Consider the following 25,624-nt stretch of genomic DNA (forward strand, 5'->3'; position numbering starts at 1 on the left):
GAGTAATATTATGTATTGCAAATCTTTATTTTTTTGTTTGAGAAATTCACATTTAATTACCTATTTATTTTACTTTTTTGCTCGTAAATAAATTGTTGTACCTATTTTTGGCTAAAAATAATTCGTCTTCACCCCATCTGTGTAACTTCCTCCCTTTTGAAGCACTTAACTAAATGAAAAGCCTATTAAATTGCAATGTAAGCCAAAAGTTTTTGTGCAGAAACCCGCACAAATCTTGCGCTTTGCTTAAATCGCACGCAACAGCGATTTCCGGCCATAAAACACTAAACGGAAATTTCTGAAATTTGCGATCCCCAATCAAGCAAACTGTCCAGCTACCGTTCTGCTTCTTTCTCCCCCTCAAATCCTTGAATTGTACTGGGGAAACGAAACTTCAATTTGAAGTACTTGGACAATTTTTCATCGCCATTCCCTGACCCCCTAAAATGAGCAAACATTTTTCTTCTCGTGGCGTCTCAGCGAATTTGGTCATGCATTTTTTATGACTCGCACACATGGGTCAGGAGGAGGTGGAGATTTGTTGTGGGAGAGGCTGGGCTTTAATGCACGCAACGTCTGACAGTCGCGTGCCTGATGTTGCGGGTGTTTTGCTTTTTCGGAACAACTCGGGATAAATTACCTTTTCACGTCACTTGTCGCTGCCATATAAGGTTCTTATCTTGTACATTTTATGTCCCGCCTCAGCAGCTCTCCCCTTTTTATGGTATTATTTTTATTCTGTTTACATGTGGGGCGTCGTTTTTATGGTTCACCCCGCGCAAATGGCATAAAAGTTGTGATTTCCACATCGCGGTTAGAGCCCAATTTCCCATGGCGCTCTATGCAAAACTTGAATCACTCGACAGCAAGAACTTTCTCATATTATTAGTTAAACATAGATGCGAATATATATGTTTTATATCTATTATGCATAGCCTAGATAAAGCAGCGGGTTGTGTCCTTGAATCGCGAATGCCGCAAACAGCAATTCAGCTGCCTATAAACTATTATGTAGAGACTTGAATATACCCTGGAATTCAGAGTAGAGAGTTAAACGAGAAAAAAAAACATATTTTAAAAACTGGCAATGAATACTAACGAAGTTGTTGATTTTATTTACAAATCTAAAATATAAATTCCAGTTAAAAGTAAATTTATTATAGATCAGTTCACATCAGTACATTATCATCCTCAGCTTGTAAAATCTTAGCTTAAATATTCTTATTCCTACTTTAATTTAGACATAAAATTCGTAAGCTTTAAGGAATTTCAAAACAATCTTCGCAGAAATTTTTGTAATTAGGTAAATTTAAAATACTTTCAGAATTTTCTCAAGTTTCATCTCCTCGCCTTCAATCCGACTTCTCTTTTTGTTAGGTTCCTTTAGTGAGGGTATGGAAAAATGTACTCAATGAGGCTGCACTTTTGTTGTGCGCCCTTTCGCGACAAGTCTCATAATCATAATCATAATCATAATAATCATCATCATCATCATCATCATCGTCGTCATAATCAGCAGCCTCCTTGTCGCTTTTTGCCTCTTACCGCTCAGTGGCTCCATCATTATGTGCAGCATGTATTATTATATTCCTCTCATACAATTGTCGGTCGTGGGTTGGTTTTTGTGTGTCAACAACAGCAGCCACACAGCAGGCGCCGTGCCACAAGCAGGCAATGACAACAGCAGCAACTGCGGCCGTAGCAGCAACTTGCAGTGGCAAGTGCAAGGATAAGCTAGGATAGAACTTGCTGGCATTTTATAAAATGTATTATACTGAGAGCATAAAACACTGCTCATGTTTATCGTTCATGAAAGACAATTTTCTTAAACGACAACCAAAAAAGCAATTTCAGTACAGCTTAGAGTTGAGAGTGGACTAAAATATACCACGTAACTTATTAGATTAACGAGAAAGGGAAATCAGAAATAGATGGATATGTAAAGTTAAGAACTGAAACTAATTGAAATTTATAATTTGTATTCATATTTGTAACTTCTTGCATCTTAAGCATTATATTCCTAAACTTTTATGACTACAGGGTATAAGAATGTTTCGTTGGTAGATTAAAATTCATAAATTTCCCACAATGTTTCCACCAGAGTAAGATTCCGCAACAATTGTTTCAAATTGCAATTTGGCTTTAAAAATGAATCCAACACTTTGAAATAAAGTGAAGAATGCAAAGCAGTAAATGAAGCTACTGATTGAACACTGTAAATTCAATAATTTAAATTCATATTGCATCGTCATCTACATATATTGAGAGATAATTTTTGCATCGCAACGCCAGCGAAATGCCACAATGCATTTGACCGTTATGCTACGAACGTTGCATACTTTTGGGGGAGGCCAACATCTGTTTCTGTTTCTGTTTCAACTGAAACTGGCTTCGGGCCATGTGAATGGTTGAAATTCCTCCACTCTTACCATTTTTATTTTGATTTATAGCACCGCTAGCATTTCGATTTCTGTATTGACTGAACCCAGAATACGTATTTGCGCACGCCACGCCCCGCTTCGCCCCCTGCTCCCCCTTCTCTCTTTTTTTTGCATTGCTCACTCTTGCATTCGCTTGTGTCGCATTTCAATATTTGCAGCATTTAGTAGGCGTTTTTCCTTTCAAATTTATCGATAAATGTTTGAGTCCCGCGAAATGCATATGCAGATGATAGCCCATAGATATATACATATATACATTTCGCGCATTATTCGTGCCCATTTGCGATAAATATCATCAGCAAATTTCGACAGCATATTAAGCTGTTAATTTATGCTCCCATCCAAGTGTAAAATTACCATTAACAAATATCAATATTTATAATATATGTTTGTCTAATTTATGGCCGAACTTCAGCACATTATAATTTATTGGTTCCATTTTATAATATGCAAAGCACCAACCACGTGAATCTCTGTGTGAGCTTAACAGGATTTATGCTGCAAAGTTTTCAAAGGCTTTGAGCATAGTTTTTATTTCTAAACTAGAACTATGTATGTCTGAGGTGGTTTTTATTAAGCCCACTACAGAATTCAGGGCGGGAATTAATTTGTATGTTGGAAATTAAATGAAGGTTTTTATAAATAATGGTTAAGAGTTAAAGAGTGAATAAGTAAATCCAATCAGATGTTTCTTTTTTGCAAAGTTCGAAAACCAAATTTAAATATAAATCATTTTGTAGTTTTAAATTAATTTAAAAGAATCTTAATATAAAATAAAATATTTGTGAAATTCATTTAAAAACAAGAAAGCTACAGTCGAGTGTGCTCGACTGCGAAAGACCCGTTCTTGATTCCATTTTGAGTAAAAGGAAATCAGTGCGGTATTATTCTAAAATATACCAAATATTATACCATAATAATACTAAAATATACCGAAGACCATATTTGGTATATTGTTAAATACTACATTCGAATACTACATAGATGTCAAAATATACCAAAGCGTTATGTGCCATACAAAAGTATAATAATATTTCTTCAACCATTTTTATCCAATCGCAATATTGTCAGGAATACAAAATAATACAGTTACTATTGTCTTTATTTAAATTTGAGCATCTAGCTTGCGTTTGTTATTCGATTGTTAAGAAAGATCAGGAAGAATGAGTTCTTATTGAACTTTATTACTTTATTAGTTTCAAATAATAATTTAATAATCTCTACCTTTAGTTTTTTTAAAACTTTTTGTCCTTGGGACCTTTAAATTTAATTTACATAATTACTTTTTAAATAAACATTATTTACCCAAAATAATGAAAAACAAATAATATCCCCTAAAAGCATGCAGCACATAATTTCTAACGAAATTTTTCGAGTCGAGAGCAAATGGCTCGCAATGCGTTGCAAAGTGTTTGGTTGCACACACAACTTTAAATTGGCAAGAAAACATTTTGGACAGCTAATTAGTTACTTTGGGGCTCACCGTGTGCCGCATTCTCGGCATTTTGTATATTGTTGCGCACAATTTTTAATTTGAAATTCCGTAGGTAAACACGTGGCAACTGCAAACACAAATACAGACACAGACACAGACACAAGACACAGCCATAGACATACTGACGTCACGTGACGTATGTAGACGTGACTCATTCTCGCCGGCATGCTGCAAGTTGGCAGCAGCAGCACATGAGAGACACAAAACCACAGCGCGCGTTGCAAGCAACTTGAGCTAATTTCATTAAATATTCATGGCCACGACACAGTGGCAACAACAACTACAATAACAATGCTTGTTGCAACAACGTTGTCAATGCATACAAGGAAGCAGCAGAGCAGAGGCAGCAGAGAAAGAAACACCAAAATGCAGTGGCAGCTCAATGGTTGCCATGTTTCTGTTGCTGCCTCTCTCACATGTCGTGCACATTTTTAACGTGCCACGCCACACACACATGTGGCACAGTCTCGTGGCAGCTTTCCATTGTTCGCTTAGGCTCAACGTCAGCTGCCTCTGACAAATTATCATTTAATCATTTGGCAGTTTTTCCAAAACATTTTTTCTCTTCGCTCTCTCTCGCACAAAGTTCAAGGCTTATTGATTGGCCCGTGATGTTTGCTGATTAGATATTGATGCATTGTTAGATTGATGGGTTTGTTTGTAATAGAATAACAACAAAATAAAACCTGGGAAAAAACCAAAAAAAAAAACAAAAATGCAAACAAATTTACTTTATTGTCTGCTTGATAAATGAATTCCCCAAGCATTCACACCCTACCTCCTTTTTTGCTATTAGTACTAATTAAATTAAGCGAGTCTCTTCAAGCTGCCAAAAAGTATAATGGAAGAGCAAGTCCAGTTTTTTTCCTTTTGTTAGCCGATTCTCCCAGTTGCAGCTGCGCTGCTGCATAAATAATATGGCGCAGATATAAATGGCCCATGGTGCGGCTGTGGCTGCGACTGTCTGTCGACATGGTTTTTTTCAGCTCTAGACTTTTTTTTTCTCTTTTTTATGCTGTGTCCTCTCGGCCATAAGGCCATAAAATGGCTGACTATGGGGTACATAAACATTTAAAAGGGTTCGCAAAGTTTGTGTACCCAAGTCAAGTGGCAAACAGTTCACAAAAACTGCACACACTGCTGGGCCAACTGTTTTTTGTGAGTCTTTGGCTTGCAGCTGTAAAATGAGAGAATATTTCAGTATAAAAGAACAAATGTTTTTTCAATTTTTATCTGCAAAATGCGAAAACTTATCGGAAGGCGAGCTTATGCCAGAAAAGAATGTAATAATATTAGCTGTTACTTGATATAAAAATATAAAAAGAAATACTATTTCAAAATATATAAAATATTTTTTGTCTGAGTTGCTGATGTCGAATCTATAATTTTTTTTAAATGAATGGAATTCCAATATTTAAGGAAACAAGAACAATTTTGAGACCGTTTCGATCTTAAAATAAGATTTCTTAATCTCAAAACGATGATTTAAGAACAAAATTTGTTTTTTTGATCTTGTCTCAATCTAAAAATTTCAGATTTTTTCAAACTAAAAATCTTATTTCTAGATTTTTGTTAAGATTGAAGACAATCAAATCAATATTGCAATTTACTTTTCAACCTATTTGTTTTTCGCTGTGTACTTATAGAATATTCTAATTTTTTTAGAGAAATGTAGAATACGCATTTTATAAGATTTTATTAATTTTTCAAGACTTTCTTTAAACCAGTTTCAGTCGTCTTTCATTTGACCCCACGCTAAAAATAAATGCTGCTAGCTTTAACAACATTTATGTTAAAATCCAAAAAGGAAGCTTTTCACTTCCTTTGCATATCCAGAGCTAACAAAGTTGTTATCCACAAAAGCCAAGGCGGCTGCAAAGTTTGTGGTAAACCGCAGTCGAAAACATTTGTTTGGTTTTGCCGTCAACAAAAACAATTGGTGGCCTCTGAGAAAGCAAATCGATAACCCACCTGTCAGAATATCATAACTATAAATTATAACTACGAAATTTAAGCAAGAAGCTATTTAATTGCAGTGGAACTGGTATTAAGTGGAATAAATTCTAAGAATAATAAAAAATATGTGTACACTTCAGTTTCTACAAAAAGAACGCAAATATTTTCTGAAGTGTATCATTTATAACACTCATAAATAAGCTAAAGTTTTATCGAGTTGTTTGTATTGCTGCTGTTTATACACTTCAGTTAAAATGAATTTTTTTTGAGCAGTTTTCTACCATAAATAAGAATTTTCTTTGTGTTTCTCATATCATTTTTTTTAAAGCTGTACCAATAAGAATATAAATTAATTAGTTTCTGCTTAATTCACTTTGTGTATTCAATAAGCTATTTTAATTATATGAATATGTTCGAAATGTGCAATTGCAATTCTATCAAAATATTTGAACAACTGACCTCCGCAGGCCAATAATGAATAATTAAATTACATTTTATGGCATCCATTTAAATTAATTGCAGATGCAACGCAAAATGTGCAATCAGCATAAACAATGCACAAATTCAATCTGCACAAAGAATTGAATTTATATATTTGTGCCTGTCAGCGTTGTGTCAATTATGAAGCGTTAATATGTTGAATATTCAATAAGTTTGTTAGAGCAGCGGTAAATTTGTGTTATTTTTTCTGTGCTGTGTTCCACTTTAATACATTTTTTTAATACTAGAAAGACTCTGCAGATGATACAAGCATAAAAAAATCGTGTTGCTTTTGCTAGCCAGATAATAATTGAATTTTTTATTGAAAATGGAACTGCAGCGAGCAAAAAAAAAAAAAAAAACGAATAGGAAGTGCAGTGAAAGAAGAGCTCTGATAACTATTAGGATAGTTTGCTCAACTTTAGGGTGGCAGCTGTGAGAATTCAACTGAAACAGGAAAAGATTGAAAGTAAATATTTTACGCTAAACTAGCTAAGGTGGCAACAGTGTGTTTATATAACTCTGCACGACTTTAAACTTTCGAATGCTGTGGTCAAATTGAATTAAATTTCATCGATAGATGGAAGCAGCATATGATGTGTATTTGGTTGTGTTCTCGGCCATCGAATGAAACAGCAAATGAAATAAAAACGTGCGCCGAAAGGTGTAAAAACGTGTGCAGCAAACACTGTAATCTGACCATATGATGATGATGATAGTATTACCACGAAATGGAATAGTCAGTCTGTTTGGTCTACTGTCCGCACTTTATGTGTTTGTAATTGAAAATTAAGCGCCTGTCATCGGCTCCCTAGTCTAGGGGAGAAGTCAGACTCAGACAGAGACAGGGCGAGAGAGAGAGAGAGAAGGTCGATTGGCAAGTCGAATGTGTTTGTGAGCTAAAGGGGGAGGGGTGTTTGTGTTTGTGTGTGTGTGTGTGCGGTTTGCGTGTAGGCGCTAGAGCAACGAGTGGGTGGCTTGAGGTTCAGGTTGAGGTTGCATTGCGATTCAATGGCGCACTAGAAAATTGCCAGCTAACCGAGCGATGCACTTAAATCCGTGTGACGGCTGCCATGTGCGGTTAATTTGTTTCAAATCGGCTTTAGTGCAGCTCGTTTACAAGGATATTGTCGGACACCGTTGCCCCGGTGTTGTGGCTGATTAGTTTTTATTGCTGAGGAAAAAGTGGCGATGGCAAAGACACGTTAATAGATACCGAAAGAGTAAAGAGAAGACAACTTTGTTTTAATAGATTTTAGCTGCTAGTTTCAGCATTATTTTAAAGTGTTATTGCATCAACAGCAAAGCTTTTTAATAATAATAAGTGCTAAAAAACAAGTCTCTATTGTGGAATTTTCATTCTTTTGTGCTGTCAAACGGCCATTTGTATAATTTATTTAATTAAAACATTTTTCAACGCCCGCCTGAAAGTATGCAACGAAATTTGTGCACTCAACTCAATTGAAGCAAATAGCAGCGATTGCATGCGAAAGTGATCGAAAGAGTAAAAGAGATAGTGAAAACAAACAATAGAATTTACTACTAACCCAATTTGAATCCCATATTACCACAAACAACAACAGCAACAACAACGACAATTTATAATGCGCCGTTGCACGCGATGTTGGCAACAACAAAATATGAGCGCACAAAAGGCGCAAAATAAAAGTGGAAAGCGTCTAAAATTACGGAAATGTATGAAGAGCATTTTACGGTTGGCAAAGGGGAAAGGCGACGAGGTGAAAAACTGAAGTCCCACACAGTACAAATGCTTACACATATAAATGTGGTTAAGTGAGCGTGTGTGTGTGAGAGTATATTTCATTCCCTGAGTGTTGTGTGTATGTTGGTGTGTGTGCAGTTTGACTTTGTTTAAGTTTATAACAATGTTGTGCATACAAGCGTATACATACAAAAACAGTCGAGTATTAAAGTAAAATGGGGCGTTTTTCTTGTGTTTTTTGGTCGCTCGCGGGTTTTTCCCTTTGCTGCGGTCTGCCGGAAGTAACAAAATTAATTTGCGACCGGTGACTTTGGGACTTGCCTCTGCTTAGCCATTTGTTAGGTATTTTCGCAGAGAAAAGGGAAAAGAGTAAAGAAAGAAAAGGTATTTTATTAGTGGCGTTTTTTCGCACTAGTTGCGCGTGTGGCGCAACAAACAGTCTGGCAACGCTGGCCACGAGCGTCCGTTTTAATGCTCATTATAATTATATAGTGCTTTATGTGTGTGTAAGTGTGTGTCAGTGTGTGAGTAGTCTGGTGTAGTCTCAGCATTTTTATGGGCTCTTGATGCCGCTCCCTGTGCAGCTGGGCGAGCTGCAAATCAGCACAAAACAAGCTCACTTAATGACTTGCCCGCCAGGTGGCGTTGCACAAAGCATTATGAGTGTCAAAACTTGCATGTGTATATGTGTATGTATGTCTGGGAGAACTTTAGCATGTGTGAGTGTGTGTGTGTGTTTTGCTTCCTTATGTATACATACAACACATTTCATACGCCCCGTTGCCGCGACAACATTGTCATACCAGCACTTTAATTATGAAAAGGGTATATTTGTTGCAAAATAAATATATTCATTTATAAATATATAAAATATATATAATTATATTTCAAATTTATTTTATAAATTTAACTATTAAATTTAATTACGTTTTTAAACGCCTTCACTTTAAGTGCCGGTATTTAAAAAGTCGTCGTCACTCGCAGTTACGTGACTCGCTTGGGTTTCGTGTTATGCACACTCTTAACACCCAACACTGAGGTGCTGACATGACCCGAGCACATTAAATAGACTTTGCAAATTATGTGAGCAAATGAGGGAGGGGAAACACAAAAAAAACAAAAAAAAGAAGAAAGGAATGTGGCACATGGAGGGCAGTCAACTCTATATAGAAGTTTGCGGTCTATGCTTTTCTAATGAATGTGGAATTTGCATGTCCTTGCAGTTGAATGAATACTATGCACATACATAATTATGTGGTCATGAAGTTGTATCCTTGATGAACATGTACAGTGCATTTAATGCGCCAAATGAGCAGCAAAAAAAAAGGAAATGACTTTAAGCTTGAAAGCCAAGTTTGAGGTTACGAAATGTTGCATTTTAATTAAGAGCATTTAAAGTTGTAACTTCTTTTACTTGTGGTTTGAATTTACCTTTAATATTTTAAGATGTTGTAATCCAAAGAGCATCTGATTTGGTTATGTCAGTTGCTCTATGGCAAGCTGAGATTTTTCTTCGAAATAATTTGCATAAATAAATATGTTCTGCATCAGCAAACAGAATAAGCAAAAATCAAAATCAATACACCCACTTAATGCGCATATCTATTCATAAATAAAGGAAGAAAACTAAGCAGATAAGCAAAAAGATACTCTGCAAAAAAGTTGCTAAATAAAAGTTGAAGAATTTGTAAGTTAAAGTTGGTGTCTGGTTCAATTCGAAGCTTCAATGTAAATTTATTTGTCTGTCTGCAAATAGGTATATATCTAATTCCTCAATTACCATTTGACGCTGTCTTGTCTTGTGTCTGTTGCAGCATTATGCCGTTTTCTTATCCCTTTAATGGGTATAAAGAAAAGAATGTACCTTAATAAAAATTCAAGTAAGAACCGAGTTGCCTTAGCTCTCGTATCTATAGCATACTTTCGAGGGCTTATGTAAATGACCTTCGTTCTCTATTTGGTTGCTCTTGTTGTTGTTGTTGCTGCTGCTGCTGCTGTTGTTGCTTGCTTTAGTCAGGCTGCATAATTGAGAAGAGCAAAAAAGAGGGGAAAAGCTAAGGGAAAAAACCAAAGCAAAAGCTAGAAAGCTAGAAAAATGTACATAGGGAAGAAGAGACTACAAAACGTTTGACGTTTGAAACTTTTGTTTTGTACCCTCAACGAAACGCAACGCATCTCTGTGTTGGTTCCTCCTTTGACTCAGTCTGACTGTCGGTATTTACGCTTGAGCGTGCACTAAGGCAGCTGCACATCCTGTGCCCCACTCACACACACTCAGACACACCACACACACGGAACACATGATAGAACGTCCTTCACAAACTATGCTAACATGTTTGCTCATAGAAATCAGAAAGCAAAAAAAAATAAAATGAAATAAATAAATTCTCAGTTGCCTTCAAATATATACAAACTTTCTACATACATACATATGTATGTACATATATATCTTTTATTATTTAACCATGTTAATTACAAGTTTTAAGCATCGTTTTAAGTGCCGCCCGTTGACAGTAATTAACTTTTTAGTTATAGCTGAATGGCTTAACTTATCTAGCTTAATTTTACCCTGATTTTGTGTCGAAAGTTGTTGCACTCCCTTTGGCCACAAAATGTTGGCGCTGCTCTTCGACGCGGTTCAAAATGCCAACATCTTTTGCCTCCAACTATGCACAAGTTTGGCAATCCCCTTCTCGCTCTCCCCCGCCGTTCAGCACTGCTCTACTGCTGTGCAGCTTCGTTGTGGAACTTTGTAAAGTTCAAAGCAGAAACTATGTGAACTGCATTTGCAATGCGGCAATTTTGGGGGCCAGTTTTGAAGGCAAGAAAATTTTAACTTTGCTGCAGTCAAAACGATCAAGAGAAACTACGGCACATAAGTAGCTGAAGATTAGCGCTACAAATGTGCAAGATATTTAATTGAAAACAGCGTTGTGAAATATTAAAGTTGCTTAACTTAGGAGAGAAAAAGAGAGAAAGAGGGAGAGAGAGAGAGAGAGAGAGAGAGAGAGAGAGAGAGAGAGAGAGAGAGAGAGAGAGAGAGAGAGAGAGAGAGAAAAGCAGCAGATTAAACTTATTCTAATCCTTGAAATCAACATTTTTTTGTATTTATTAAATAGCTGCATCACTGTTTGTATTCTATGGTATATTTTGAATGTAATATTATATGAATATACTAAATACACTTGGCCCTCGCTTAACACGGACTCTTTTAGCACGAACTCGGTCTTACACGGTTACAAATTTGCTGCCATCCCCCTTTTAACACACTAAAAACCTCGTTCTTACACAATTTTTTCGTAAGGAGCCACCAAAATGAGAAAACATGTTGAAGCAAACTGGCTTAAGCTATATGATAAATGCCACCAAATGTATTTCAAACTTAATATGAATAGAATCATATGATCTCCTTACTTTTAAACGTTTTTAAGTTTCTATAAAGATTAACCTGTTAAATTATTATATGAAGCACCCTTTTTAACTAAGTACCAGGTTTAAGTCTTAAAAATATGAACGTTATGCATTTATTAAAGGCATATGCATAATAAAAATAATTTTGAACAAATGAATGAAACTTTAATAAAAACAGACAAAATTTAAACAATAAAATTTTTTTTTGCTGCCAATTTTGAATTTTGCGAATGTAACCCCTTATTTTGTACTGAATCCATGTTTCGCTTAACACGAGAATTTCTAGGAACGTAACCCCCGTGTTAAGCGAGGGCCAAGTGTATATTTCTCGAAATATTTTAGTATATTTGCGTTATTTTAATGTAGTAAATTTTAAGAATAATGCCGCACTGTTTTGGGTTCATTAAAAATGAGAATCGGGTATCTAACAATAAATGTTTTGTTTAAATCAACATTATATTGAATTGATATTTTAAATATGTTTGAACCACTTTTATTTTTTTTTTACTAATTTTAAAAGAATATTATTTTTAAATATTTAACTTTTAAAACAAAACTTAAATCAACATTATAATTAATTACTAAATATTGTATATCTTAAATATGTCTGCATCATTTGCATATTATTCCAAGTATACAATATGCGCCTTTAAGTATGCTAAAGTAGCTGACAACCTGACGCTAATGACAAGTGACAGCCTTGTGTTTAGAACATTTCGATGCAAAGTCGTTACTCATACGTCGCGTTGCCTTCCCAAATGATTTCTGTTATTTTTTTTGTGTGTATTTGTGTGTTCGTTAGCCTTGTCACCGGCGTCGAAATTAAATGACATTGTTTTTGAGGCGCGCAACTCAATCGTAAATCATGTGATTGCTGTTGTTAGTGCTCTAGTTGTTGTTGTTGTTGTTGCTGTAATTCGTGCTCGTTGGCAAAAGGTAAACAATGTCACATAAAACCCGCAGTTGTCAGCCGGTTTTGCCGTCCATTTACAACCCACAAGAGCTATAGAGATTAGGTACAAACGTACAAAAATTTTGATATATATATGACAGTTGTTATTGTTGTTGTAGTTGTTGTCGTTGTTGTTCTTCCCTTTTGACAGTTGTTACATGCGCTGCACTGCAGAATGACAAACGGCAAAATAGAAAACTAGAAAAGAAAATTTTTCTGTAGCATTGCAAAAATAAAAAAAAAATAGAAAAAAACAGTTGCACAGTTTTGTTGTTCAGTGTAAGAAACGAAGTTTTTATGTGTGTACGTGACAGTCAGCATTTTCCTGCACTTTCCACACACTCTTTCCTTTTTTTCTTGCACCCGAAGAGAGGGGGAATTTGGGTCAACTACTATCGACTGGCAGTTGTTGCCTTTCAAACTGTCAGCGACACGAAAAACGAGTCGAGTCGAGTGGAGAAGAGAAAAAAAAGTGTTGCGGCAGTCACTAGAGAGATGGACAGTGTTCGTTGTTGGGTTGTTAGGTCGTTGTTGGATTTGGCTTGGGGAAGCCACTCAAGTGCAGTGAAATTTGATTTCAATTGCCATATGATTTTTCCAAAATGCAATAAGAAAAGTGCAGAAAACTAAGGGTGTGGTAACGAGCAACTCGAGTAAGACATGTCAATACTAAGGCTGAGAAATGGAAATGTTGGCTTAAATAATTTAGTTGATTACGTGGTTACAAACTTCTAAATGTTCGAGCTGCTTGAAGTGCTGCTTTTATTAAGGGTACAAATGTGGAGCAAATGAATTGCAAATGCAATTAAAAGAAAATCAGATTTATTTCCAAATGCAATTTCTATATTAATTAAATATGAATTTCGTAATCAATTAGATTATTAAGAAATTCAACCCAATTATACTAAACTTTACTACCAAATGTATAGCATACTTTTTGGGGCGCAATAAATACATCGGCTAGCTTAATTGGAAATAATTTCTGCCTAGCTCTGATTGCCACTTATCGCTGCTAAGTAATGAGATTCAGAGCAAACAACTATTTAATTGAACAAGCATTATTTGTCTCTTAGTAGAATTTGCTATTTATTTTGCAAACTTATTGTTATCACATTTCGCATTTAAATTTTAAGACATGTCAATTAGTTGTCAAACAATTAGTAGACAAAATGTCGTCTTTTTTTTACTTCATTTGCCATCTGCTCATCATCTGTTCTAACTAATTGCAGTGCAAGCAACAAATATTTTACTGCTCACTAATTGAGCTGCAAAGTTTCTTTACAAAAGCTGGCAAGCTTAACTCATTACTCATCATCAGTTATGTGAGTGGCTCATCAAATATTTGGCAACTTCAATGGCAAATTTTGCTATTTTCCCTCTTATTCGAATTTCAATTTTCCATCTTCTTTCATTTGGAAATCAGAGACGCACACATGCGTGCATACAACAGAATGTTGTCAGTCATAAACCACATTCACAATGTGCATTACGAAATCCCAGAAAGCCACAGACAACTGAAACATACTGCGCAATTCACCAGACGAGAGACAATGTTGCAGACAACACAACAACAACAACGGACAACAGAACAAGGCTAACAATGTTAGCAAAAGATAATAAACATTACCGCAAAATGTTCAGCAGCTTCATTATTGTCAACAGTTTTTGGCTTGACCATTTTGGCCATTTTGCCCCATTTTGTCCATTTTGTAATTAAACCCCAATAGAGAAATGCAATAATTTTGTGTATCGAAGCGGTTAATGAGTGGCAGCTTTGCATTTTGCGATAATGCAACGTGAACTTGCCACACAGCATTAATGTGTGTTCGTTTAATGGCTCGTAATTTCTGACCTTCAAACAAAGCAAACCACCGCCATCATTTTGCCAGCTGCTACTTTAAAATGCACACTTTCAAATCAATTTTATCAATTGCAATTGCATTTGCAATTTGGAAAATTACTTGGGGGGAAAGGTGGGAGAAAGCACTCCAATAAGGTGTGGATAGCCAAGGGGACTCATCCATTCAATGACTGCAACGAAACGATTTACATTTGAAATGTTTGTTGCTGCCGCCTTGTGCTCAGCTTGCCTCAAAAATTTCTTTAGTAAATTGCATAAAGCTTCTCGCTGGCAACGAACGCGGCATCCCAGAGTGTGGTTGGGGGCACGTACTCTTTATCCTGTTGCACTGCTGCTGCTGCCCCATTTGATAAATGTCCACTCTGTGGCAGAGTCTTGATTCTCTGGAGCATGATAAATTACGTTACATATTCTAAAAACGAGTCTCACATACCAAACATTGCTTAGAGAAAATTGGAAAATGTAGAAAACGTACGTGACGCTGCGAAACGCTGTGAAACTCATTAGCGACAGCTTGGCAAGTTTTCCTTCCAACACTTTTTTTATTACTTGTTTATCAGACATGTGTAGCATTCTTTTACCAACAAGAGATTATAGTTAAACGAAATGTGTTCTTAATTCATCTTGCATAACTTTAAATAGTCTGTTTCTTTTGCTTTTTCGTGCAGTAATCCGTTTATTCGTACCAGCGACAAAATCTCTTCTTAATTACAGCGTCATCTAAATATAGTAGACATCGCACAACTTAAGCTGCTCTAAGCTCACTTGCCACACGTGTTGCGCAAATGTTTGCGTCACATTAATTTTCAGCTGAATTTCCAGCTAAACGCACATTAAATAAAACCTTAGCACACACACAATGGAAATTCTTAGGGCAATCATAAGAAACTCGTTTATCAAAAAGGCGGTTTTATTCTTACAAATGTTCTTTTCACTTTGAACACCTCCATTCCCTTTCTCTATACCCACGCAGTTCACAATACAAATTAAAATGGCAAATGTTTTTTATACTTCCACCTCCCACATTTTTTGTTTGCCTTTTGTTATGACCTTTGCTTATTGCGTGGCTGTTTATATACCCTGCAGCAGCTATTAAATGACTATGAAAAAGGGTATAATAAAGTTGGCTAATGGACTGCGGGCGTTTACAGTGAGGAGATTGAAGTATTGAGCTCAAATTTATTATCTCCTGCCTGGAGTTGTAAAGATATTTATAACGGTTCGTGTTCATTTCCAATTTTACAATTATTTAACACGGGAAGTATTTGAAGTATTTAAATTTGAATTGGAATTTATTTTAGGGTATTTACTGTTATAGTTTGCCTTATAGTCAGCAGCGGATATACTAGATTTTTCTCTCATTTTTCCGCTGGCAAAGTCATTTTGCCATGGGTGGTCGGCTTTTTAATCTGCGCATAAAAGTATGCAACGATTTTCTGTGCTCATTTTCTGCGAACAGCAGGCGAGATATGAGTAGAAGAAAAAATATCTTTTAAAATCCAGTTCTAGTTCGTATCCGATTTGCAACTATGGCTTAACGTCGTTGTCGTCGTCTCATCCATCTCACAGCATGTGTTTTGCTTAACGACTCTGCCTCTGCAACTGGCTGGCCAAGAGTTGCACATAAATTTAGTTACAAGTATGTGTCGGGGATGCGCCTAAGGGGACAACATCGAGTGTAAAATATGTTGAGCTTAACTCTTCAACATTAATTGTCTCGCTGACAGTCCGAATTTGACTCATTCTCCTCTTGCTCATGTCTATCCTCCATCTGTTTTTCTTTTATTCGCAAGTCTCCGTCTAGTCGCCATAAAAATGATTTAATTTTACACACGACTGCGGACTTGTCCAAAATTATTGCCTCTCTTTTCTCAGAAGAGAATGAAAGAAATAAGAAAAATATAAAACGAGGCGCATTTTTTTTACATACTCTCTCACTCCCACATGGCCTGAAAATTGGGTTGACTTTACGTTACTCTGTAAACAACTTGAAATTATTGATTTATTCTATTTTCATATAGAGTAACTAAGTAGATGAAAGTTTAAGGATGTTTTTGTTGTTACATCTAAAAATTTCTTATAGAAATACTTATTTTTAACTAAACTCTTTGTTTTTCCCTCAAACTGTCTTTATGAAGGACACAGCATATGATTTATGTGCTGAGTTGTGCTTTTCTCATAATTTCAAGCAGCTGTCACACATACGCTGCTGAAGAGAATTTTAAAACACACACACTTTCAAGCATTTTGTGCAATATTAAAAACGTTGCGCAGACTTTTCCAATTTATTGATGATTTCTGCCAGACGTTTTTTCATGCATAATAAAAGATTGCTGCGTATATTGGCAAAGTGCGCCACAAAGTATGCTTTAAAATTGTCAAGCAATTAAAATTATTTCCGCATTTGCATTTTAGGGACGGTAATAAAGTTAAGGAGCATGTTTTGCTTTGTAAGCAGACAAAAATTAAATAATAACGACACAATTTGACTTTTTAAAAGAGCAACTTTGAAATTAGATAACTTTATTTAGTATGCTTTTAAATTACAAAGATTTTAAAGTTACTTCGTCATAAAAATCATTCAGTGATAGTTTGTAACCCTTTGGAATATAAACTTTAAAGACCCAAAATATCTTTCAACTTGGTTAGTTTCATATCTCAGCTTCTTATTAAATTACTGAAGTTTGCCAGCGTAGTTGTAAAGTCTGTTTGCATTTCATGAATATGTAATCTTGAATTATTTGCAGTCAGTTTCATTGCGCAATGCAAATGTTTGGCTTTAAGTTTTCTGTTTCATTTGCAGTTGGGTTCATAGCCCAAAAACGTTGCCCAGTTTTCCGGGGGCGTCGCATTTCCCAATGGCTGCCAAGATAAGCCGCTTACTGAATGCCTCCGTTGATGGATACGAGCTAATGGCTTGTGAAAATGTTGCTAGTCCAGTTGTAAAATATACGAGGCAAGTCGAAACGACGACTCGGCGGGTTAAGTTGATTGAGCTGTTCAACTGAGAACAGGATAGTGAGTAGCAGAAATAAATAGACAGGCTGTCAGTCTTGTGGGTGTAGATAGATAAGCTAAGCTGCCTACTCACATGTCTTAGGACTTAAATAAAATATTTAAAGTCTTTCCATAGCATATGGAATGCGACCTTTAGCGTCTTCAAAGGAGCCTAGAACGAGAGCGCGAGTACTTAGTAATTTAAAATTGCACTCGCGTAAGATTTTAATGAGCTTGTGCTTCAGCAAATTGCTCCAATTAACTTTTCAATTGCTTCTTAGAAAATGTTAACCTAATTAACAAATATGTGGCAATTATGTTGCTTAAGGAATTTGCGAGGTGTTTTGCTGAAAAGTATTTTAAATATTAAATTTTGAATTACAAAATCAGTTATGGAAAGATGATTATGCTTTACAAAATCAAAAAAATTAAGAAATGATAAAAATTCAAGTTTTACTTAAAAAGATATATAAAAATATAATTTAAAATACTACACCAACCAAGAACTGATATATTTATTTTTGGCAAATGTTAATTCAATATTGTCGACGGGGCAAAACAATTGTTATCATTCAACGCATTGTTGATCTCATTTCATATTCATTGGCTTGCAAATATCAAATATTTGCATATTGATTAGGCTATTTAGCTGTTTTGGGTAGTAGCATTTCGGGTATTCATGTCGAAATCAAAGATTTGCATTCGATATGCATATCGAATGTCAACTCAACAAACATTGTCTATCATATCTACTATGGTAAATAGACTCTGAAATGTTCCATAATTTTCCGAATTCAAATGTATTTCTTGCAGCGTTAAACCTTCGACAATCGTTATTGATTACCTATCGAAATTATGCATGCATAGACTGAGCTATTTCACAGAAACATATTCATACATACACTGCGTTTCATTGAAATAGGAAAACGCAATACGAAAAATTACCATAGAATGTTAAGAATTTATTGGATCTAATATAATAGCGTAATAGTCCATTGAAAAGTTATTGTTACGAAGTCAACAATTTGAGAATCGTAAAGAGAGGTGACTATTTAAAAGCATATCGGGATTTTCAACTGAATACATAAAGTGTGCTATATAAACGAAGCGCAGTGTATAAATACGCTGACACATGCAACTCTTTGAATTTATGCAATATCCTAACCGAAACTGTCCTCAAGTTGGGTCCGCCTCCCTTTGGTTTTTCTCTTCTTTAGCGTTAACTGTTATTAATACTCATGCCAAGCGACCGCCCCCCCGCTTTACAGTTGTCGATATGCATGTGCTGTGTGTATAAATCGATAAATTTTATTTAGTTCCGTTCGCTGGCTTTCCTTGCTGCCTCCCACCTCATGCGCCAGCCCCACCGCCACATCCGTTGTGCTGTCAGGCTAAGGACAGACAGCCTGCGCTTAACCCACATAGCAGTATTTATATACCCTGTAATGGAGGAAAACAGAGAAAAGCTTTGAGGTTGCACCAATTCATAAACTTAACTAGGTCTTTAATAATAAATTTCGAATCTATTACTGACAATACTGGCGCCATCTATTGTCTATTATGTAGCCAACTGTCTAAGAATACTTTTCAATATGTTTGATATAAGATTTACAGGGTACTTCTAAGCCAAGTGAAATATGCTGTCTGATTGTACATACATTGTACATCAGACTTTTCTTTTTTGGTTATTGTCTTTTTTTGCTTTATTAAATTCAACCACTTTTACTTCTGCTTCTTGCTCTCTTTTTCATTCTGTGTTCGTTTCTTTGTTTTCCGCCTGCGTTATGACAATATTTCCACATTTGTGTTTTGCTCGTTGCGTGTTGCGTTTTTTTCATGCTGTCTCCTTGTTTTTTATTGTCTCCTTGCCAATTGCCGGTTTGTCGGTGATACAAATATTTTAGTATTGTCATATTGAATGGAGACAAATATTGTGAAGCAGATTGTAAAGATTGTATGAGATCTGTGTGCTGTCTTAAAAACGGCATAAACTATGGAAGGAGTATTAAAAGTGTTGTAAAAAGATTTAAGAATATTTAATAATACAGTAAAGTAATTTGAATTATAAATCTTTAATAAAAGTGTAATAATACGTATGCTGAAAACAGAGGCAAATAATGCATGCTTTAAATGAAATTAAGAACTTAACTTTTTCATATTTATTTATTTTTATTATACTAATTTCATATTAATTATTTTTTATTATACTAAATTCATGTGTTTTAAAAACATATAAAATAATATTATTCATATTATTATTTGTATTAATTCATGAGTAGTTGCAAGTTGAGTTCTGACGTTTGCAAGCTGTTTTAAAATGCGTCCCTCGATTAATCAGTTATTTATAGGCTGGCGGTCCTTTTGCAATCGTAGAACGCTCGTTAATAAACCTTCACGCCATATTGAGCCATAAACAATGTTCATTATAACCAGTATTCCCTTGAGCTCTTATCGTCTGCCATTTACCCTCGGAGCAGCAGTTGCAGTTCTCTTCTTTCTCCTTGCTCTCGCTGCGTGTCATATTGCAATAATTATGGGCCACATATGCGAACTGGCTGCGAAATGAACAATTTGCAACGCCTCTCGTGGCCTTTTCTCCTCGGTCGCCTCCCGTGCTTTTCCTTTGCTTTGCTCAGCGTGATGCAGGCAAACTTTGTGCATTTTCTAGTTGATAACAATCATTGAGTTGTGTGTGCATTGGGTTTGGGTTCTCGGGTGCTGCCTGGCAAAACTTTCGACATTTTCTATATAACGGGCGCGGAAAAAAGTTCAAGGACATTTACCAATAGAATGTTCCTTGCTTGGCAAGGTTGCTTTCAATTCAATGAAGCAACCAGGAGGAGGCTCTATGCTCGCTTGCTTAACTTGGCCCGTCTGTGTCGAGAATTACATTTTTCGATTAACCCCAAGACTGTGTGTAAACTGCATCGAACAACATTTAATACTTGTATTTGCGGCTTTTTCAACTGACTTTGAGTTCACTTATATATGAGTATGTGTGGCCAAAAACTTTTGTTGTCTTTTGCTAAACGATAATATTCAAAGTTTTGTGTGCTTAGGCAAATTGTTTTCGAATTTGCGAAAAGAAACTTATTTGGCTTGCTTAAAATAGAAAATTTAGAGAGAAAAAGACTGAAAAATATACATTTTCTGAATAAAATGTGAGACATAGTAACTAAGTTAAACTAATTTGAATTAATTATAAATATATTATATTAAGAATTCAAAAAAATTGGTTTAATCTTAAATAATTGTTTTATATTAAAGAATTTTCAAGTTTAGGGTTGAAAAACTTCACCTTGGAAATACAAATAATAATAGATATCTGCTTATATTGTCAAGCAAGTTTTGTGTACCATTTGACAGCTGAACGTTGTTTCTTTTCTATTCCTTGGGGATCTGTCACTTCATGATTACCACGTATATCCATTACCCCAAAAAGTTTCGCCATTTACTGGCCTCTTAAACATAAGTTATCTATTACAATCTCACAGCCACACACACGTGCTTAATTAGCGCTTTCTCTGTCGCTGTCGCAGCTTTAATGCTGTAATATAATTACATGATTAAAGCCAGTCGTGAACACGTGGAATTTCATAAAGAATTTAACACAGCCCGAAACGGAGCCCCATTTAATTATATTAGACTGCAATTAGCTATTCGTTAAGCTTGCAGAAAACAACCCCTAAGAAACCGAAGTAAGGCAATGAAGTGGAATAAAGGTGCCCAACTAAGGAGATTCTCTATAGAAATAACTTTTTTTATTTTAAATTTTCACATAATTTGTTTATTTTTTTTTTTGCATTGAGTATTTACTCAGGGTCTTTCTTTGAGTTGCCTTTCCTTTTTATGCTTATTTTTTTATAAGGGGTCTTGACTTTTTCTTGTATATATATTCTCTTTTGCTTATTACCATTTGTCACTCTAAATGTCTGAGTTTTATCTCCGAATATTACACTGTGAATGATGCTTTTAAATATATTTATAGTTTTTTTATTTTCTAATTTATTTTTTGTTTTAACTCTCTGAATATCACTATTAAAATTATGATTACTATTCTTATTCATATTTTTAATCCCTTTCTACTCTTTTTTTTAGACCTTAGCTTTTTTTTATAATATCACTATTAAATTTATGATTATTATTCATATTCATTCAATGTATGTCAATCCTTTTATGCCTCGTTTTCTATTCCTTCAACATACCCCATTGCACTGGGACTACAGGTTATACAAATAGCTGTGTCCTCAAATTGCATAGCCTGATGACATCAGCGTATGGCAACCCTGCTGTCTTTACTCCTCACCCCCGCGTTACACGTCTCCACCCCCTGTCCTTAGCACATTCGGTTGCTACCCTGTTTTAAAGTACGTTGAACTGGTGCCAAGTGGAAACGCCCCAGTGAACTACATTGCAGGGTGGCGCCAGCCAAAAAGTCTGAGCACGTGCGTTGCTGCAACGTCAGCGGGGTGCGGCAGGGTGGTCAACAGACTGGTTGGCGCCACCGCCGAAAACTAACTACGCACTTGCCGGGGGAGAGAAAGAACAAAACAGAGAGAGAGAGAGAGAGAGAGTTAGAGAGTTGACTTGGTCAAGACGACAGCTGCCGCAATCTGTTGAGGCAGTTTACGGCATTCATTCAACGATTGAGGGTGTCGCTCGTTTAGCTCAATTTTCACTTTTTGAATAACAAAATTTTCTCGCATTTTTCGTATCATTTACAGGATCCAGCAACGACGCGAATTCCACGCTTGGATGGCATGTCGCGCATTCCACCGCCGGGCAGCTTTGGTGGCACCACCTCAACCACCTCACACATTCGCCCGCCCACAGCTACAGCCACCGCATTGAAGTCCACGACACAAATCTTTCATGCACCCGCCTTGCCATCGGCCAGCAAGAGGCGTCCCATCAGCTCGTATCATCCGACGGTGACGCCGCTTCACGATCTGGGCGCCAATATCAAGAAGAGCGCTTCGGGGGAGCGTCTAAATAACGCCGTCAGTTTGATCAGCAAACGCACGACAACGGTGCTGAAAAAGTACTTTGGCCAGGCGAAGATTGGCACAGGAAGTGCAACACCCTCACAGCTCATGATCAGCTCCTTGCCACAAACACCGCTGCCAGCTGCAAAGCAGCAACAACAGCAGCAGCTGCAGCAGTCGCAACAGTTGCAACAGCAATTGCAGCTCACGAGCAGCACGCCAATGCCTCTGATGCGTTCCGAGACCTTTGTGTGCGATGAGGAGACGTCTGAGAAGGAGCAGCAGACGCCGATTGCTCAGCGCATCAATCTGGAGAGCACGCGACTCTCGAGCGTGGGATTTGGACGCACTTTGGACATGGACAGCACAATGAATGTGAGCAACAAGACGAGCAGCATGAATAGAACGCGTCCCGTTGTTGATCGAACTAGAACACAGACAGCAGCTGGCGAGGAACATGACAGAACTAGGACAGTAATGACAGCTACAGAGGAACCAAATAGAACTAGGACCGTGATGGCAACTGCTGGCGAGGAATGTGATAGAACCAGAACAGTCCAAGCAGCTGTAGAGGAGCCAGATAGAACTAGAACTCTGCATGCAGCTGGGGAAGAGCATGATCGAACTCTAACCGAGATGACAGCTGGCAGTGATGCCACTCAAGTGTTGGTGGGCAGCAGCTGTGGCCGCGATCGCACACGACCTGTCATCCAGACAACTGAGTTGAGCGCACAGAGTCTCGATCTGACCAAGAGCATGGATCAGTTGCCGTTGTTGGAGCACATGTCCATACCCTCGGGACTGGATATGCTGAGCGCACAGTCGGAGCTGGAGGAGCAACAGGCCAGCAGCGAGTTGGTTGCGGATTTGGACGTCACTTTGACGGCGCTGGCGCCGGATAAAACCAACATGAAGCTGCCGCTCAATTCGACCATCAATACGGAACGCTTGCTGGACATTAGCGGACTGCAATCGCCGGCGAGGCACATACAACTCTTGAATTTAACGCGAGAGTTTCTGGAGCAGTCGCCACCTCGATTGTCAAGTGCTGCCACAGCTGCTGGCGGAGGAGGAAGCGGACGTCGTTCGATTGGACAACAATCGCTGGTTTGCCTGACACCGCAATCGGCCACAACAACGCCGCTTGGGGCTCGTTTCCAGAACACGCCGGTGCCGGTGCATTTGCTCTCGCCACTGTTGAAGGCGGCACGCAGTGATCTTGTGTTGCCCACACGCACACCGGACGGGGAGTTGCCCCACCTCGATGGCGCGCTGGCGGGTGTGGTGCACTGCAGTGCAATGCGGAATGCGCCACGCACACGCTACAGCTTTGGTCTGGAGTTGCAGGAGTCCACGTTAGACGCTTCTATTGAGTTGGTCGACGATTCGTTCTCAGCTTCGCAACAGCAGCTGCAACAGTTGCAGCAGCAATTGTTTAAGAAGCAGCATAGCTTTGATCTAGATGAGAGCTTGGGCATCCTGACGCCGGATCAAATGAAGGAGTTCCTGGACTCGTCATCGCAACACAATCAGAGTCATCAGCAGTTGGAATTGCAATTGGCGGCAGTGCAGCAGCATCATCAGCAGCAACTGCAACACCAACATCAGCTCCAACAGCAGCAACAACATTTGCAGCTGCAGCAACAGCTGCGCATGGAGCAGACGCCATCGCCCGAGGAGTTGCCACTGGATCCCATCGAGCCGCAGTTGGTATCAGCCATAGCCATTGCACCCCTTGTGCAAGCCACAGCGGCGGTGACGACAACAACAGCAGCCACAGCAGCAGCAAGCACAAATGCCAAGCAGCTGAGCAACAGTTTCATTACCAGCGTGACCAGTGTGACCAGCCTCGATACGGGTTATCAGGGCGATGGAGAGATGTCGCGTCCGGCTTCCCGCGGCGCCTGCGATCATTCGCCCAGCAATGGCCCCCACTTGGGACGCGTCAGTCGGCAGCCTAGTTTTCCGCCAATGCCAGCGGCTCCAATGCGACGCCAAGATCCGATGACCGACTCGGATTTCTTCACCGAATCCGATGCGGATGATGTGCTGCAGCGTGGCGATCGACGCGCTCAAGTCATTGATGGTCAGCTCTATGGACCGGCAGCGGGAATGCAGCCGAGTGCCTCGGTGCCGCAGCTGGAGGATTCATGCATGGAATCCTCGGGTATTTTCACCGATGTGGAGAATCGCTGTGATGAGGAAATGCGATTGCCAGAGCTGGAAGTCGATGTGGATGATGTGGGGGATGTCGATGTCGATATGTCACCCGATGACTCCACGCAAACCATGCGCAAAGCTCAAGGTCAAGCTCAGTCGGTCAATCAACAGCAACAACAAAGTCTCCACAACACAACTCTACAACAACAGCGTCCGCTCTCTTCATCATCGGCAGCGACGCTTTCGCTCTCCAATCGCACCTCGTACTGCAGCGTCGACGGCGGCAGCGCGAAAAGCTTTTGCGACGAAGCTTTCAGCAGCAACAGCAGCAGCTGCGCCGGCAGCGAGCAGCGATCGTCGGCAGCGCTTTCAGTACAGCGCGCAGCGTCGCCGCGTCAACAACACGTCGATTCGTCGTTAACATCGCTCTGCACCGTTGAGAACTTGTCGTCAAGCTCATCGCTCGCCGCGTCGCCAAAAGCAACAAAGATAAAAACCACAACAGTAACTACAACAACAAGTGCAGCAGGCAAAGCTTCTCCAATTCAAGCAACAAAAACAACAACGCCGCGCAGTGCAAAAACACAAAACGCGCGTAAATCGCATACGCCCAATAAATGGGATGCCGTTATGCATAAAATCGCCAGCAATAAGTCAACAATTAAAACTAATTACAGTGATGTGAAATCCAAAGTGTCCACAACGCGTGCCGCCAACATGGCCGGACCGCCAAACGGTGCAACGGCAGCCACATCTGGCAACGCCACCAACACTTCTAATAGCCCCACTAGCAGCGGCAGTCCGCGCATCACGCCCTCGGTGCGTCGCTCGCCCTCTGTGACGCCCTCAATTGTCAAGCGCAGCAGCGTCAACAGCAACAGCAGCTCAAAGTCGCCGTCATCGGCGACCACGACGCCGGCGTCGACGTCAACACGGCAGCCACAGGATAAAGGCTCAGTTGGCGCCGGCGTCAGCGTTTTTACGCGTCTCGCAAAGTCTCCGACATCGCCCACAGCGTCGAGTGCAGCAAAGCGGTTGCAGCCAGTGCTAATTAAACGGTAAGTCACAAACAGTTACTAATTACCAAAGACTTAAACCTAATTGAAATAGAATTCGATTTAAAAGACATTACATTCAGCATTATTTGAAAATGTTGTCTGATA

General features: G+C 38.3%; 1 protein-coding gene across 1 annotated transcript in view; it reads left to right on the forward strand.

The window, feature by feature from the left end:
* LOC117565103 (serine-rich adhesin for platelets) overlaps window positions 1-25,624 on the forward strand; it is a 105,492-nt gene that overhangs the window by 1,798 nt on the left and 78,070 nt on the right. The window contains exon 2 of the mRNA XM_034244061.2: window positions 22,041-25,519. Coding sequence (XP_034099952.1) covers window positions 22,041-25,519 — 3,479 coding nt within the window. The remainder of the gene's footprint in view (window positions 1-22,040; window positions 25,520-25,624) is intronic.

This window comes from Drosophila albomicans, chromosome 2L, assembly GCF_009650485.2.
Source record: "Drosophila albomicans strain 15112-1751.03 chromosome 2L, ASM965048v2, whole genome shotgun sequence".
Lineage (NCBI taxonomy): Eukaryota > Metazoa > Arthropoda > Insecta > Diptera > Drosophilidae > Drosophila > Drosophila albomicans.